We start from the raw sequence: 17,112 nt of genomic DNA on the forward strand, positions 1-17,112 counted from the left end.
GCAGTAAGCAAGAAACAAACAAAGTTTCTGTGGTTTGTAACTTCTAGTAAAGTTCTGCTTTAGTAGCTGAAAGTTTAATGCAAATACATTGGTCCCTGTATACTGTTTGAATTGTAATTTGTTTATTTAATTGTAGCATACATTAATAGTTGAAACAGTTCTAGAAAAATGTGAAAAATTGAATTGATGAGCTTTTATCATTAAACTAAGCTTCTGCAGTCATCAAAACAAACTATTGTCATCTAATTCTACTTTTTAGAATATTTAAGTTAAATATTAATACAGAAAACCTGGCATTTCTGCTCGAAGCTAACATGTTTAACAAGACTGTTGTTCCTGTTGCATTCACAAAATTGTTCCTTTTAGGGGAAGAAAAAAAAAAAGATAAAAAGACCTGTGTGAGACAAGATAAAAGGGGTGGGTCAAAGTGGTTGTAGTGAAATGATTCTACAGAAAATTAACTAAATGACAGTGCTTTGTTTTAGTTTCTCTTAAAAATAATAGTTTTAATAGTTCTTGAAGGTAGAGATGTGAAAATTATTTGGCTATTGAATTGCAGTATTTTTCATATTTTTCTAATGGAAATTTTTCTTTTTTTTTTTTAAAGTGTTTTTTTCTCATTGTCCTTTGCCAAGCAAAACCTTTACTTTTTCCTGGAGTCATAAAAATTAAAAAAAAAAAAAACATAAAAAGAAATACAGAGAGGGACTATGAAGTGCAAAATTGTTGCAATTTGTGAATAATATTACTTAGTTAATGCACTGTCTCTGATTCCTGTAGTTGCTCAGTTAGCCTCAGGTTTTGGAGCTATTTGACTAATTTAGCTCTGGTTTCTAATTCATCCTCTTGAGTCTTAGTATTTCTGTCCTCTGCTAAAAACATTGTGTCAGGGATGACTACACTGTAGCAGATGATCATGCTTATTTTTCTCAGTATTGCTCAAATACACCTTTGTAAGCTGCAATCACAGCTGCTAAGAAAAGCTGCTACTGGGAAATTTTCTTGGTCCAAATGTTATTTTACATCTTGGCTTTGGCAGGGGAGCTAAGAGTAAACTGTTTTGTTTCTTGCTAGTTGAGTCACTTTGGGGCCTAGTGAAATCTTTATAAACAGAAGTGCCTTATTCTGTAGGTAACTGGTACATTTTTAAGGTATTTGTATTTCCGATGATTGCAACTCTTTAACCTACACAATAGAAATGGTTCTATTTTTCTATAGAAAAGGCTGTGCAGCTTGTAATACCTGAATTTATTCCAGGTAAGCTCATCGGCTCAAGTGTTAGAGTGAGTAATCTCACAGAAGTGCTCTTGGTGATGGAGACTCCAGCTGGTTCTAAATCACTTGGCTGAGGAGGAGTTAGTTCCCACGACTGTGATACCACTTACAGATTTCATAGGCCTTCTTAGGAGTCATAGAATCATAGAATCATAGAATATCCTGAGTTGGAAGGGACCCTTAAGGATCATCAAGTCCAACTCTTGACACCGCACAGGTCTACCCAAAAGTTCAGACCATGTGCCTAAGTTCACAGTCCAATCTCTTCTTAAATTCAGACAGGCTCGGTGCAGTGACCACTTCCCTGGGGAGCCTGCTCCAGTGTGCAACCACCCTCTCTGTGAAGAACCCCCTCCCGACGTCCAGCCTAAATTTCCCCTGCCTCAGCTTAACCCCGTTCCCGCGGGTCCTGTCACTAGTGTTAATGGAGAAAGCTGGAGTCCAGCTTCAGTTTCCCATTTCATCAGAATGAAAACTGTTACGGGATCCTGGAAGCTTTTCACAGAGGCAGAGTCACTTTGGGTTAATTGCCCCATGGTTTGGTCAGGCCGTGGCCTATCTCTGCCTTTTCAGAAGTCTAAAACTGATGCTGAGCTTGGATGAGTGAGTCTCATGTGCTCTTCCCGTGGGAGCTGCTGTGAGTGACACACCTCAGTGAATCCCAGCGTAGGGTGGGGACTTCTTCCTTCCCTGGTACCACTTCCCAGAACCTTTGCATTTTGAGTCACCGCAGCGGGCAGTTTTGCTGCAGAACCTTGTTGCAAAATGGATCTAAAAACAAAACCCTTCTTGAAGCACCTCTTGAAGCCAGAAATGTTATAAACTTGTTTCTCTCCAAACAGGTCCAGGTGTCTTGGTGCAGATTTGAACTCCTGTGAGGAATACTGCTCATTTTGGTTTGGTTTTGTTTCCTTTGTTCTGCTGTGTGCTCAGTCATTGCATTGGTTCAGTCCAGTGACTTCTGAGTCAAGTCTTTAATAGTAGCTATTGACAGATTTCCAGTTTGGAAGCTTGTAACTACTTGACTAATCTGGGGTTACCTAAAATAAGGATCATCATTTTTATCCGTAAGTGTTTCTGCATTGGTGTCAAAAAGGGCTTGTTTATACTATGAAAAATCCTGTCTTGGAGAGAGGGTTGGAATCTGATTTAAGCCTTGCTACAAAGAGTTCAAATTACAGCATTCTGGCCTCATTTAAAAACAAAGCTATCTTCAGTTAAATTAAAAAAAAAAAAAAAAAAAAGCAAACAGCTGGCAACTAGACTAGTGTTGCAAAAAGGTTTCTTCACTTGCTGCTATTTCCACTTCTGTCATGACTTTATACAAGATCTTAAGACCCTTGTGGAATCAGACAGCAGGATTCTCCAAGTTGACCGGACCATTACGTGGATGTTTGGGATAGCAGCAGTTCATGGATGACCTTTTGTGGAGAAAAAAAAAAAAAAAAAAAAAAAAGTATTTGGAAACAATTTTTGTGTAAGCAGATATTCAGGAAGCTGGAGAACTTAATTGTTTAATTGATATGTTCTCCTTTGTTTTAATCAAGAAGACAACACAGGAATTTCCTCTTTGTTTCAGTACCTGGGATTTATTTTTTTTTAAGACTGTAAGATTGAATTGGTGATGTTGCATAGGCTCTGCACTCAGTGATTATTCAATTATTCCAAAATTAAGTAACTTTAAACTATAATGTGGATTTCAAAGGTAAATCATTCCTGGTAAGCTACTTAAAGTTACATCACTTTGCTTATAGGAGAACAGGAAGAAAACCCCAAGTGGTTAATGTCTAAATCACATTGACTGATTATAGAAAATGTGGGCAATTCTGATAAGACTAATAGCATACAGTGAATAAAAATATATAAAGCTTTTAAAATCCAAATACATGGATTATCCAAAATGGATTAATTTGAATCTCTGGTTTCCTCTGGATGATTCTGAATTTTTCTAGATGCAGTCTAAAAGCAAAAAACTTGTATTATCAAACTGCCCATCCCTGCAGTAACAGTACCTCAAAAAATCACTCACTGTTCCTTTTTTCCACGTGTGTTGTTGTGGTCTGCATCAGGGCTCATACAGTTGCAAGTTATTTGCAGTAGTTAATGTGAGAGTACTGAGTGCTTATGTTAGGTAGTGGTAAGCTTTCTTTATTATTATTTTTAATGAATTAAAGGAACATATACCGGGCCCTTAAAATTACACTAAATTTTCAGGACTTGAAGAAAAAGATACATAGGGAGCAGAGCGGAACATCTGCTGTTGCAGCTGAGGTCAGCCTGATGGAGGAGAGGACTTGTTCCATACCCGTGAAAAAGGGGGCAGAAGGTCTTGTAACTATGTTCATATTAGCTTGAAAAGGACTTTGTGATTTGAACGTCAGTGTTAGTTGTTAGTGTTGATCAAAACCAATTACATAAGCTGATTTTAGTGATGTAGATGCATATTGTAATCACATGATTTTCTTGAGAAGAAGCTCCTTTACTACATGGTTTTACATTATTACAGTATATTACATTATGTTCATGTTTTTCTTTGGAAGAAAGTTCCTGCGGAAAGGAAATGGGAACTAAACTTTGAAATCTAAAATAAGGACTAAACTGCTTTTCATTTACTTTTCTGCCCTTTGAGATGCCAGAAGTAATTTCCTCTTGAAGCTGACTTCCTTTCTGGAAATGATTTTCGTCTCCAACCATGTTGAGGCTCTTTTCTCATTCTTTCATACTGACTAACTTGCTTTTTTTTCCTCTGACTTGCTGCTGCATTTGAGTAGTACTTCTGGAGGTAAGTAATTACTTACAAACAGGTTTCTCTATAACTTTCTTTTTCAGTTCTTGTCTTCCCCCCACCCACCCACCCACCGCCCCTCCTTCCTGCCCAGTCAGTCTAGAAGGACAAACAAAGCACTATTGGTGTCCTCTGCAAGGGAGCACTGATAGGGGGCTGGCTGTAAATTGACGTGGCATGGAAAATCTCTGCTAGTTTCTAGCAGCTCTAACATCGCTGCAAAATCAAGCCTACTCATACTAAGTTTGTAGCTTGAAAACATTACAGGCTTACTGTTTATATATACATACAAGAAAATGAATGGAAAGTACCCTCATCTTTTGATTTGGGAAGCAGACTTTTTCTGTATTTGGATTTACAGCTAATAGAAAACAAAATCAAAGGGAATTGATTACTTTTTTTTTTTTTTTTTTTTTTTTTTTTTTTTTTTGTGAGCAGCAGATCTTGTTGCTTCCCCCTCCTTTTCCTGCGATTTAATCATTTGCAGATCTTGCCATGGGGTGCGGACTGAGAAAGCTGGAAGACCCAGATGATAGCAGCCCTGGAAAAATTTTTTCTACGTTGAAGAGACCACAAGTTGAAACAAAGACAGAATCTGCTTATGAATATGTATTGCTGGATTTTACATTAGAAGGTAATTTCTGTTATATCTGTTGTTATTCTGAAAACGTAAGGAATAGGATTTAACTTTGTTCTGTTTTGTCTGAGTTGTAGTAAAACTTACATACTTTTATCCAAGCTAGCCCAAATGTAAGACTTTTATTTTGAAACACAAATCATGACGAAGGTCTTCACTTAGATAAAATTACAATGGAAACTGCTGAAGTATTTTTAACAACAAAACCGTCCAAATTACACAACTGTCCTTGTTAAGGAAGCTGGCTAAAAACTGTTAGAGATTTTCCTAGTTTCCTATGAGTCAGATACTGCTATCCTTACTCACTTCGAATAGCAATTGTCTGAATTTAGTGTGACTGTTCAGAAAATACACTGTGCCTGAGCAAGGGTAACAGAATGCTGAATAACTGAATAACAGTTTCTTAAAATGCGTTCAACTTCGGAAAACAGGCTGTCATTGTCCTCGTGACTTTGTGCAGAAGCAAGTCTATTTCTTAGCTGTGTAAGTAATAGTCTTCTCTCTTATGCCCACCCCAGCCTTTTGGTGGATGTTTTAGTAAGAGTATTATAGTTGTTTTTTTTTTTTTTTTTTTTTTTTTTTTTTTTTTTTTTGCAAACGCTCTATTTATAGTTGCTGAATAGGCTTTTGAAATTGTGACCGAAGTGAGACAAAATTTGTATGCGTAGCTGGAGGCAGACAGTGCTCTGTGGGATACTTCCTTCCCGAGGGTGTCCCGTCTCTAACAGAGCTACTCCCTGTTCCAGAAAGTTGAAAACATAAACAAGCCCAGATGGCTGCCCTCGGAGAACAGACAGCTCAGTTTTGCAGTCACTTCGTGGTAACTTGGCATTTTACAAGAACTGAATCTACTGGAAATTCTTGATAGCGAGGATTTAAAGTGCATGTGATAGCTAGAGGCTATAAAATAAAGGGAGAAAGTGTAAATGCATGTCTTGTTATGTGTTCAGGAACTTCTTTACAAACAAAACCTGGCCTCTGTTTAGTTTTCTTTTCAAATTAAAGGAATGCAGTTATATTTTTATTTAAATGTATTTGGCTGTTCACTGAAGAACTATAAGAACTAACAGAAACAGCATTTTACAGAGTTACACTACTTGACAGCAAATATGGCTCTTTATTTACACATAGTGACATGAGTTTCTCATTGGTTTATTCTTTTTGGAGAGACAAAACTTTGGGCAGGTAGTAGTGGTAACGTACGGGAAATAAAGCTGGACCCCCTAATGTATATGTGAATTACCTATTAATCTACTAATAATAGAAAAAATAATAAAACTTACCTTTTGTGACTAAAGTGTGTTTGGTGTTCTTAAATAGTCTGTGTTCTAGAGAGTTTTGCTCTATTTTGAAGTAACGAGCTTCTGGAAATACTTCGTAAAGGGTCTGTTTTAAAGAAGGTTGTGGCTTTAAGAAAAATCATATTAAACAGTGTCAATAAAGGTCTATTTTTGCATTATGTTAATAACCTATTGTTACAGCAGTAAAGATTCATTTCATAAGTGCTTAGCTTCAGTGACGTACTGTGGAGTTATGAATGCTAAATAACATTGGCAGAGAGAAATTTTGAATGATTGCCTGACTGCTTTTAGGCACTAACTGTAAGCAGTTAGATTTAGTACATATCATTCTGTTGGATGGTTTTAGCTGCATGCGCATAATTAACTTTTTTTTTCATTTGAGGTCTCTGAAGAGGTAAGATCATGAATGAATACAGGCAAAAATGCTGTACACTGTCTTTCTTGGAGGCATTTCTGAATGTTGTTTGCTTGTGAAACATGGGGATTGGCTGAGATACTGTAGAAAATCTGTTGAACTACTTTTTTTTTTTTTCTAACCCATTCAACTCATTCACATAGTTGCTTCTATTCAAGTATTCTTGGGCTAAATGAAGCTTAAGGAAGAGCCTATTATCATGTCAGACCAGTTAGTTTTCAGTATGCTGTGAAGTTTTATGTTATATCTTCATGGCACTCTGTTGACTTCCAGAGCAAGATCTTCCCCAGCATCTGAGATTGTTGTTCTGTTGAGTGACATATTGAATCTGGAACCAAGTAAAACAGAAAATCTTATCTGAATATATTTAAGATCCTAGAGTAAGCTATAGCCTGCATTCAGATAAAAGTACAGCAAGCATAAATGCATTATATTTCAGTTTAATATTCTGTATTCTCTGCTTCATCAGATTTATGATATATGGAGTTGAAATGGTCCTGCTAGGGAGACTTTCAGGAGTTCCTGATCTTTTTTCAAGTTGTGGTGCAGATAAGGTCAACCATGCTCTTGTCTAAATCTGCTTGTTGGAGTCCACGAGCATCTTAACTAGTTATTAACAGTATGTTTTACCTTGATTTGTCTCTTCTTGTTTACCCAAATATTCCCATCCCTACTGCGTAAATGAGTTCTGAGTTCCATGGAGGTACTTGTGCGAAAGAAGAATCACGGCCAAGAAGAATACAGCCAGGCTTGCATTTGCAGGGGTTCAGTGGACTCTGAAATGTAATTTTAAATGCTTGTCAAAGATAGGAAATACAATGGTTTCAGTCACGAGGCATATCTCACTTACAAAAACTTATTTTTGGAGATGAGTTTAAACATAAAGTAGGGATAGCATAAATATTCCTACTTAAGGAAAAAGCTTACAGCTTTTCCAGAACTCTCCTACTAGGGAGAGAAGGAATATTGATGCAAGCGTATTGCATTTCAGCCCACTAAAATGACACGCTGCAAAGTTTTTGTCACTCTGAATAACAGTATGAATATGTATGGAGTAGCTGTTTTGTCATCATCTCCAAAGCTTACTATACAATTAGCCAGCTAGCTGTAGTGGGAATTTTCAGTTAAGGCAATTGGAAAATCACTGAAGTGATGATCGTGTTGCATCCATACCTGATTTTTTGGCTTGTGTGTGCTGTAGAGCAGTTATTTCTTCAATAAATATTTAATGTCTCTGGGATTTATTCTGGGTAGAATTATGGGATAGAGGTGTTGTAGGGCAAAATATCATCCGTCTGTTGAAGAGAGGTCTGTAATGCAGTGTGCTTAAAAAAACAAGTGTAAATATTCCTATTGTAGTGAAGTTCCAACCGTGAGTTGTAAGGTAGCTCCAGAAAGTGAAACAACCCAGTGCTATGACTGAGAGTGGTAGAGTTTATGTTAATAGGTTGTTGGATAGCTATCAGCAATAAACTATCAATATATATGCTGATGTTGCTTTTTGATGGTGTGCAGTTCACTCTGTACACGATATTTTGGTTCTTGATAGCTTTTTTTGAGCTGGTAAAGGCTTTACAGTAAGAGTCAAAGTAGCAGTTTTATTTTTTTCCATTCCTTTTTCACTTTAATAAAAGCTTTTATGCAAAAGCATACATTTGAATACTATAAATGTTTTGTTGTTTTTTTTTTGATGTTTTTGTTTTTTTTTGTTGATGTTTTGTGTGTTTTTTTTTAATGTCGATTTTTTTTTTTTAAAGAATGCGAGGTTCTCTGTAATGAGTATATATATCAGTATTATCCCCACTTTATACTTGGAAAACAGTACAGTGATTTAAGCTTCACAGAAAACATATCACTCAACCAGCAAAAATCTAATTCTGTTTATTAGAATAAAAGTGTTGGCAAAATAAATATTCATATATAGTAGGTTTATGATACTTTAAACCAGTAGGGTAAGAAGATTTTGTGACTTGCTGTGTCTTTGGTAAACTCCTTAAATTTCTTGCTATTGTGCATGTATAGGATTGGCATGTAGATAAAGGAGGAGATAAGAACATTAAGGAATACATTTACGAAGTGGTGAGTTTTGCAGAGAGAGGGACCTGTCAGAATATGAAAAGGGTGTGCATCACTTGCAGCAGAGGTAACTGACAGAGACCATCAAATTCCAGATCAAGCTGCCTTGTTGTGAGAGGCCACATCTGTGAAGGATGAAATTGTTGATGTTGGCAAATACATGTGTATGCTAGCAAAATTACTCTTAAGTTACTGTCTGTAACTTAATATTATTATTAATGTAAATTAATATTAACTAGTTGCTTAGTGGAGGCTCTGAGAGCATCTATAATTACAGTTGGAGTTGAGAGGAACAGGAAATGCTGATAGTCAGGCTCACTGTGGCAAAGCATGTAAACTACTACCAGTGCACAGTCTTCCCTTTTCTCTGTGCAAAAACTGTGGACCAGACCACAGACCACCCCCTGGTTTTTGCCAACTACTGTGTGGTACCTGGCTGTTACCTGTTGGTCAGAAATGCTTGCATACACCCAGAGGTATTCAGCTTAGAATTTAGTGATACCATTTAGCTTACTGTGATATGGATTTAAGTCTACTTGGGGACATAATTGTGTATATTTTAAAATTTCAACCTACAATCCACAGATGACTTCTAAGGGATCCAAAAAATGTGTTTGAGGAAAACAAACCTGTTCTTCTAGAATTAAATTAATTTTGTGTAAGTTTACCTCTCAGGTAGGGTTAAAGTATACTGCTGCAGTATGCTTAAGTCTTTGACTAGACAAAATAGTTGCTTAATATCCAGACCAATTGCGTGTTTAGATGTTGATGCAGTTCTTAAATTAGCTTGACAAAGCTAGGTCCAACGAAGTATTGCCAAATAGATTACAAATAGATCATATTGTCTCCTAAAAAATACGTGTTTCACCTAGTTGTATACTTCATAATCACAGTGAGTCTCTTTTTTCTTGTGCAAAGAGGACTTTACCTTGTTAATAAATGCCTTGGCATAGGTTTTGTGTGGTTTACATCAAAGGAACTCACTTCAAAGTGTCTGTACATACACAGTATAATGTGCTTCTCTTCTGTTTTTTCAATGCTTTTAGCTTCCTCAAGTCCTGAAGTTATCAAAATCAGTTCTGTGTTGGATATAACATCTAAGGTGGAAGAATATTACAACAAAGGATATGTCGTAGGAGCTATTCATCCTATTCTACTGCCAATTGGACATAGAAGGAATTTCCCTGCAAGTCATATGTATCGGGTGGTACTTTCAAGATTAAAATTAAGGTAACAGTGAAATAATTTAATTATATGGGCCCATTACTTAAGTTATTTTTAAGAGGGTTGTTCATCATGCGTAGTTTATTAACTTACGATAAATACCTCCAAGAATCAAGTAACTGTTCCTTATCTAGAAAGGTGACCAACTTAATAATGTTCTTTTAATTAACCCCAAGTACAAGATGAAACAAAACACTAGGAGACTAATAAGCTGCATTTAATTCCCTCACATCTATCTTGTCTTGTTTTCAACATTTTTCTTTTCACTTTTTCCATAAGAGCACTACTCAGTAAAAGGTACCTGTAAAGTGTAAAATGCTCACAGTTCCTCAGAGAGAATCATTTAACCTTGTTATGAAGGAAGTACTCTGTGACTGGGGAGGCTGTACAAAAGCTTGTTTTTTTTCAGTGAGGAGAGAGTCAAGAGTTTGTTTTCATTCCAACTTCCATAATCTTGCTTGTTACTTCTGGTTTTGCTGCATTGTAATCACCATGTGATCATAAGGAAAACGTACAAAGAAATATTACAGTTAGCTCCTTTAACTGCAACGAAAACAACCTTTTTGTTCTTGAGTAACTAGAAAAGTGGATTTCATGTTGCACTGAGAGGTGTGATGGTTCCCCTTCCATCTCAAGTCCTGGTGTGATGCACAGAGGTTTGTTCAGCTTCTCTGGGAAATCTCCAAGGATGTACCTCTGAAGGTGCTCCCTGCCACTCCTGCAGTTCTATAAAATGTAGTTCATTTGAGGGAGATTCTCCATCAAATGTTTTGACTAAACAAGCATTGCCCATGGTATGGCATTTGCTTCTCATACATCTTACTTTCATAAATTCACGTGAAGGCAAGGTGAATGTTGTCCATATGGACAGATGCTTAAAGAAAAAGGCAGAATACTTGCTTTCTGGAGCTGAGCTTTCTGAGAGCTGACACTGCCAGTGCTCAGCTCCCTCGACACACCTAATCTCTGTAGACGTGGGATCCTTATGAAGTTGTCAGTTTAACTGGTAGGCCCTTGAACAGGTGAAGGACAAGAACCAGCAGCCTCCTTCTGAAACTGCTGGCTGTAAGTACCTGACTGCATTTGCAGATGCCATATGTACATACCTCTGTTGGGTTTCCTGCAGGTGGATGCACCTTCTCCAGCAACTATCTTGAAAGTAACCTTTTTATATTCGAACATACTTAATTGATGTTTCACTCCAAAGCTTGAGTGAAAGAAACAGCAAAGAAATCCATACTACATTGATGATGTACAACAAATGTTATACGATCAACAACAGAACTTACTTTCAATAAAAAATGATGAATGTTATTCTTTAAAATAGAAATTAAAGCTTGTAGGATTCTGAAATATAGGAGTGAAATAAACACTGTGTAACCCAAAGGGATTTGTAGTGCACTGTGTTTCTGGCATGTGCCTGCACTGTTTTTACATACAGTAGCTGTAACTCCGCTTTAATTGCTAAAAATAAGCAGCGGTATATTAACAGTGTAAAAGTACCATTTCGTTTCGTAGCATAGTGCTTTTCTTGCAAAACTGATACTTTGTTTTGTGCTTGCTGCATTTAAAGCTCTTATCTGTACTTTTTGCATTTGGAAGTACGTTTTGGACACATTTGCTAGGAAGACTGTTGTTTTTTCAGTAAAGCTGAGTTTCAGAAGATGTTTGTAAACCATCTTGAAATGACATTTCTGTTAAATACTAACATTCTTATCCTGACATTTTAATACACAGCACACTCTACTTTATATAAAACATAATGAAGCACCAAAAAATGTTGAGTTTTAAATGGGGAAAAGCATTGCCAGGATTTAATTCATAACCTTTACACTAAAAGAAAAGAACTATATATGCCAGCATTTGCCCAAGTTAGCAGCAAACTACTGACAAAGACTGCTTTCTTTCTGTGTTCTAGCCAGAAGCATGCAGCACCCAGAGGACAAAGGCACCCCAGGCTGGTGATTGAGGAATGTCCTTTAACGCATGAAACACTGACAAATGAGGTAGTGAAAGAACTTTTAGAAAAGGTAATGGAATTTTGTGGTTGTTTGTTGTTGTTTGTTTGTTTTGATTTGGTTTCTTTTTAAACATCTCTTCAGATATTTCTTTCTCCCATACATGTAGGTAGTTGTCAATGATTGGAGGCTTATGGTTCTGTTTAGGTTTTTAACTTGGCTTTTGTTTTATAGAAGCTACCAAGTGCTTTCTGTGTGCAAAAAGAGTTCATTTTCTTCACTAATTGCTTTTTGGAATTTAGAATTTATTACTGAACCATGGAAGGTTTCGGGAGACTGATCACTTACAGCACTGGAAACAGAAGCAGGCCCAAATTTTCACTCAGTCTTCATAAAATGCTTGCTTGATAGCTTCTTCTGGAATTAGTGTTACAAAAAAAAAATTATGATGTTCTGTGTTACGTTCAGTAAGAATAACATACATTAACATATTGATTTTCTAAGTACATTTTTTTTCTTCTTCAAATTTAGTATATACAGTAATCGGTAATGGTATTAAAATATTTCCTTGGCACAACTTCTGAAAATATTGTAAAGTTAAAGAAAAGTAAACTTCCACTGAAATACAAGCCCTAGTTCCAGTTTTTTTGTTTCACTTCCTCTACAAAATTGAAGACTTGCTGAAACAGGAAATTATTGTTATTGTAAGAGTTTGAGTGTTATCTTTTACATGAGTTGCAAAAGAAAAAAGCAGACGAAAAAGCATACTGGCAATTCTTAATGATCACTGAAATTACCAGAGTTGTTTAAAGTTTCTAAAGATTTTTTTGAATTTTTCAGGTGTTCAAAATTTAAAATTGTGTTCCATTTATACCATGTGTGTATTGCCATGTTTGTTGTATACGAAACACTTAAAAGTATAAAACAAAGCAACAGCAAAAAAAAAAAAAAAAAAAAAAACCAACACAAATTAAGCAATTAAGCAGTGATTCTGTCTTGCGAGAAAATCTGGAAAAGCTACATGAAATGGATCTGATTTTAAAATATTCCTATTAAAATGTAAATTTACATTTTTATTAAGAAAATACATGTATATTTTCTTGAACCCTTAAGAATTTGTGGCACTGGGGGGTTGTCAGTTATAGGACGTCTTTTTGCAGCTTCATATAATCATAATGATGGCTGAATTTTGATACATGGTAAAGTTACTGTTGTGCATGTGTAATGGTGATAAACAGTATCACTTCAGTCAGATGTGATGCTAAAAAAGCATTGTAGCACCATCAGTTATTTGAGTTAATCACTCTAAATAGTTTACATGGGTTAACTAGGTAGATAGAGATCCTGCCTTCTCTGCCCTTGCTAACTGAGTATTTCCCGGGTGATTTCTGTGCTCTGGGCTGGGCTTTTTGTGTGTTCCTGGGAAGACTTTGTTGCAGTGGGATCACCTTCAAAGGTGGAAGTGCTTCTTATCCCAAGCAAAAATTTCCTTCCAAGAACATTCCACCGATTGCATATTCTCTGCAGTTGTATTTTAAGATTCCAGAAGAGGGGAAAAAGAAACACCACTGGCTAAATGTAAGAGTTAGTAATCATAGTGGAACTGGAATCACACTTTTAGAGGAATGGTATTCCTCTAACCATCCTCTAACCAATCTACCGTGAAATTTCTGGAAACATTCCTCCACCAGTATACTGTCTGTCACTGTGATGTAGTAAGTGAAATACTTTGGGTTTGTCCTAGTTGAAGGAATTTATGTACACTGAAGTCATTAACAGTGTTGGCCACCCTTCTTGGCCTGAGCCCAAAGACATGCTGGAAGGCTTCTGTTTACTTTAAAAACACAGCCATACAGCCAACATATATAGACAAGCTACGCTTCCATAGTACTGTGTCCTTGGATGTCCTTGAAAATCAGCAAATTAGTAAACAGAACATGCATTTTAGACGTTTTGGGGAAAAAAAAAAAGTTGCACACTATCTTAAAACCACTTTACAGATCAATTTGTGTTTTACATGCAGGTTAATGAAGCAGCTAAACGAGGAAAGAAGTTTGTGGGCTTTGTAACACAACATTTTCCTCAACCTAAAGCCTGTAATGGAACAAGCACAGATGGAAATGCAGAGCTGGAATCAACACTGGGCAGAAGACACAGGGAACCCAGAAGAAGAATTTCTGATGAAGACTACAAAAACTGGAATGAAAGGTCACTGTGTGGTCACTCATCTGAGAGTGGGAATGAAGAGGAAATGCAAGCAGAGAGTGGACTGTTACAGGATGCAGATTTCCAGTTTGGAAAAGAAGTCAGTTCTGTTAAGCCACAAGAAGGAGACGGTAATGAATTCTGTTTGTTTATTGCAGAAATAAGATATGTTCTTGAGTTGTTTTAAGAAGCAGTAGGAAAAAAATAACAGAACAGCATATTCTGTCATCAAGTACCGGTTTTGGAAGATGCATCTTCCTTAAGTGCATGTGTACTTCCAAAAAAGTCACCATTGAGGAACCAGAAGAATTATGTACCTTCTGCTTTATATATCTGAACTATGATGATGATGATGATGATGATGATGATGATGATGATGATGATGATGATAATAATAATAAAGGTGTTCTTCTGGTTTTAAATGTGGTGCAAACAGGTAACTTTTTGCTTGATATGTGTTGTAAGCATATAGCAAGAAAAATGTGATGCAGTTATTCTAAAATGTTTCCCAAAGACATTGGTTTTTACCTACTCCTAATATTGAACCATAAATTTGTAAGGGATATCCAAGCATATGCTGTAATGAAACCAGTTGTCCTGTGTGTTTTAAATCTGACAACAAAGGGATCCCCTTCTGTTTAGAAACATAATTTTGTGTGCTTCTAGCCAACTCACATCACATACAGCAAACAAATCCATTAATAATGGATTCTTTCTGGTTAACATGCCTTCAAGAAATATTCTGAAAGAGATCACTAAACTAATGCATTGACCATGTAATCAAAGAGGATAATTGTTCCAAAATGAATTTACACTAGAGAAAATGAAGCATTGGAAAGTTGCTTACTTAGGAAGGGAAAGTGTAATTGAAAGATGTTGGTGCTGTGGTAGAAGACTTAATTGTACAGGAATCTGTAAGATAAATCGTGTGGTCTTCACAAGTTACTGCCTGAAACAATGATTCCTGATACTGAGGCACTAAGCCCTTCACATTTACTAGGAAGAAAAGGTGAAAAGGAAGAAGTAACCTAATGCATGAGAACTAATGCATTATAGGAACTAAAGCATTACAGTATAGAAAGCAAGGCAGCATGAAATTTTCCTTTAAGATTGAATTTTGATACAATAGGGTCTTCTGTGATGTTCCAGACATGTTTTAATTGCTTTCAAAAGCAACCTCTTCACTTTCTTGTTAAAGAGTTAAGCACCTCTCTAGTTGGTAGACTGTCAGGATAATGACTCTATGCACTGAGATAATCAATGTCCCTCTTATTTTTAACACTTGAATTAAAGCAGTTCTTTTACAACATGCTGGGCTGTTAGAGCACGATCTGTTAAACCTTAACTCTTTCCTTGCAGCTTGAGACAGTGGGCTTGCTATACATAGTAGAACATAGATCCTGTAAGGAAAAAGGAGAAAACTCACAGTTGAGTTTTGGTTCGTGCATGCAAGTGTAACCAGGTGGATTACCAACCACTGCAGCCCCTAGATGCAGAGTTCTCAGGAAATTCTAAACTTCTAAAAGTTTGGCAGGAATATACCTATCCTCTCTACTACTAGTCAGTAAAGTTATTGGAAGTTTTAAGACAAATTTTCTGAAAATGTAAACACCTTTCCTTGTAAATGTTGTGGTTAACCATCCTTTTAAAAAATACTGATAGGAATTTTCAAAAATTTTTCTTAATAGGAAAATCAAGCTTTACCAAGATAAACACATTAATGGTAGCACCTCCACCTGTAGAGGTGACAAAATACAACTGTATAGGAAGAAAAGTCATCTCATAGTGATGGAGTTCAGTAATTTGTCCTGAATTTACTCTCTTATTTCAGATGCCTTATGTGTTATTACCCACTCCAAAAGGTTTCTCGTAGAAATTGATTAAAACTACTTAAAGTCCAAATAATGCTTTGAAAATCTTTCTCTATTTCTGGAGCTTAGAGAGACTAGTGTCTTAACTGGGATCATCTAAACCAGGTTCGTCTGGTTTGGCAATGTGAATACTTCTGCTTTCTAGAGGTTTGTGTTGATTTAGGCTGCTCAGAAGTTGTAGTAGTAGACATAATCACAGGGAATTTTTTTGCAATTGCTTTGTTTTTTCCCTGCAACAGTGACCCAGACATGACTGTACTTGTGTCATGTTCTTCCTTTTTAAAATACATTTATTTAGCTAAGACTTCCTAACTCATCACCAGTGAATACCTAAAATACTATGGATTTCTGAATTTACTTTTTTTGAATATTTGACTTTTTGTAACATCACTGTATTAATGGCTGGATGTGAGAAGCATCTGTGAATACGCAGATCTTGTTTGTTTTGCATACACTCATACTCTCATCAGTTACTGTGTGGTAAACCCCAGTATGGAGCTGATTATACTGGTACTTAAATCATCTGCAAAAAAGAATGAGTAAAAAGGCTATACAAGGCATTCATCATATTTAAAAATTTAGAAAAATGTTTTTAATTTCAGTTAGTCATTTTGAATATTTGTAGTCAAAAGTTTCATGAGTGACAGAAATATAGCCTATTTTCACTGGGTTTTCTCTTGAATCTACTATATTTTCCCCTATGCAAAACCCACCTACCTAGAAGGTGGTCCAGCAACAACCCAACTACAGTATGTTCAAAGCTCTGTTGTGTACTATAGCTTACCCTCCTCACAGCTCATCCTGTTGTTTGTTTTTTTTGTTTGTTTTGTTTTGTTTTGTTTTTTCTGGTGTTGAGGGCTCTAGGTGAATAAAGTTGCATAAGGAAGCAATTTGTAAAACTGATACTTAAAAATACAAAAGCAGGCTGAAATAAGAAGATAATATTTTTGAGAGCTCTGTCTTCCAGAGGCTCATTTTTCTTCTTTTTTTTTTCTTTTCTTTTCTTTTCTCAGACAAGCTGTATACAGTCTTCAATGTTTTTGATGATGACTCTACCTGCTGGACCTATCATGAGGGCATCTTGTCCATGAAAGTAACAAGAAAGGGACCAGTTATTAGTACACTGGAAGCAGACTGGCTAGAACTAACTACATTTTATTATAAACAAGGATTATCCTTAACAGATTCTTTTGTACACTGGGAAACTTCTAAAGGTGAGCACTATCCCGCAATATCTGGAAGCTTTTACTTATTCATGTGGATCTATTTATTTTGCAAAAAGTAGATGCATGTTGGTGTGAAGGGCAATTTGTAAATGTGTTCAGATAGTCTTTGTAAATTTGTAGAATTTCCTTCCCTGAAAAG

General features: G+C 36.2%; 1 protein-coding gene across 3 annotated transcripts in view; it reads left to right on the plus strand.

Moving 5' to 3' along the window:
* The first annotated feature begins 3,992 nt into the window (after positions 1-3,992).
* RFTN2 (raftlin family member 2) overlaps positions 3,993-17,112 on the plus strand; it is a 32,709-nt gene continuing 19,589 nt past the window's right edge. For 2 of the 3 annotated variants that reach the window (XM_032190541.1, XM_032190542.1), the window contains exons 1-6: positions 3,993-4,057; positions 4,499-4,694; positions 9,536-9,719; positions 11,632-11,743; positions 13,695-14,007; positions 16,761-16,961. In XM_032190541.1, the coding sequence (XP_032046432.1) occupies positions 4,556-4,694; positions 9,536-9,719; positions 11,632-11,743; positions 13,695-14,007; positions 16,761-16,961 (949 nt within the window). In that variant the 5' untranslated portion in view covers positions 3,993-4,057; positions 4,499-4,555. The remainder of the gene's footprint in view (positions 4,058-4,498; positions 4,695-9,535; positions 9,720-11,631; positions 11,744-13,694; positions 14,008-16,760; positions 16,962-17,112) is intronic. The other variant, XM_032190540.1, reaches the window with a different exon arrangement.

Source organism: Aythya fuligula, chromosome 6 (genome assembly GCF_009819795.1).
Source record: "Aythya fuligula isolate bAytFul2 chromosome 6, bAytFul2.pri, whole genome shotgun sequence".
Taxonomy (NCBI): Eukaryota; Metazoa; Chordata; class Aves; order Anseriformes; family Anatidae; genus Aythya; species Aythya fuligula.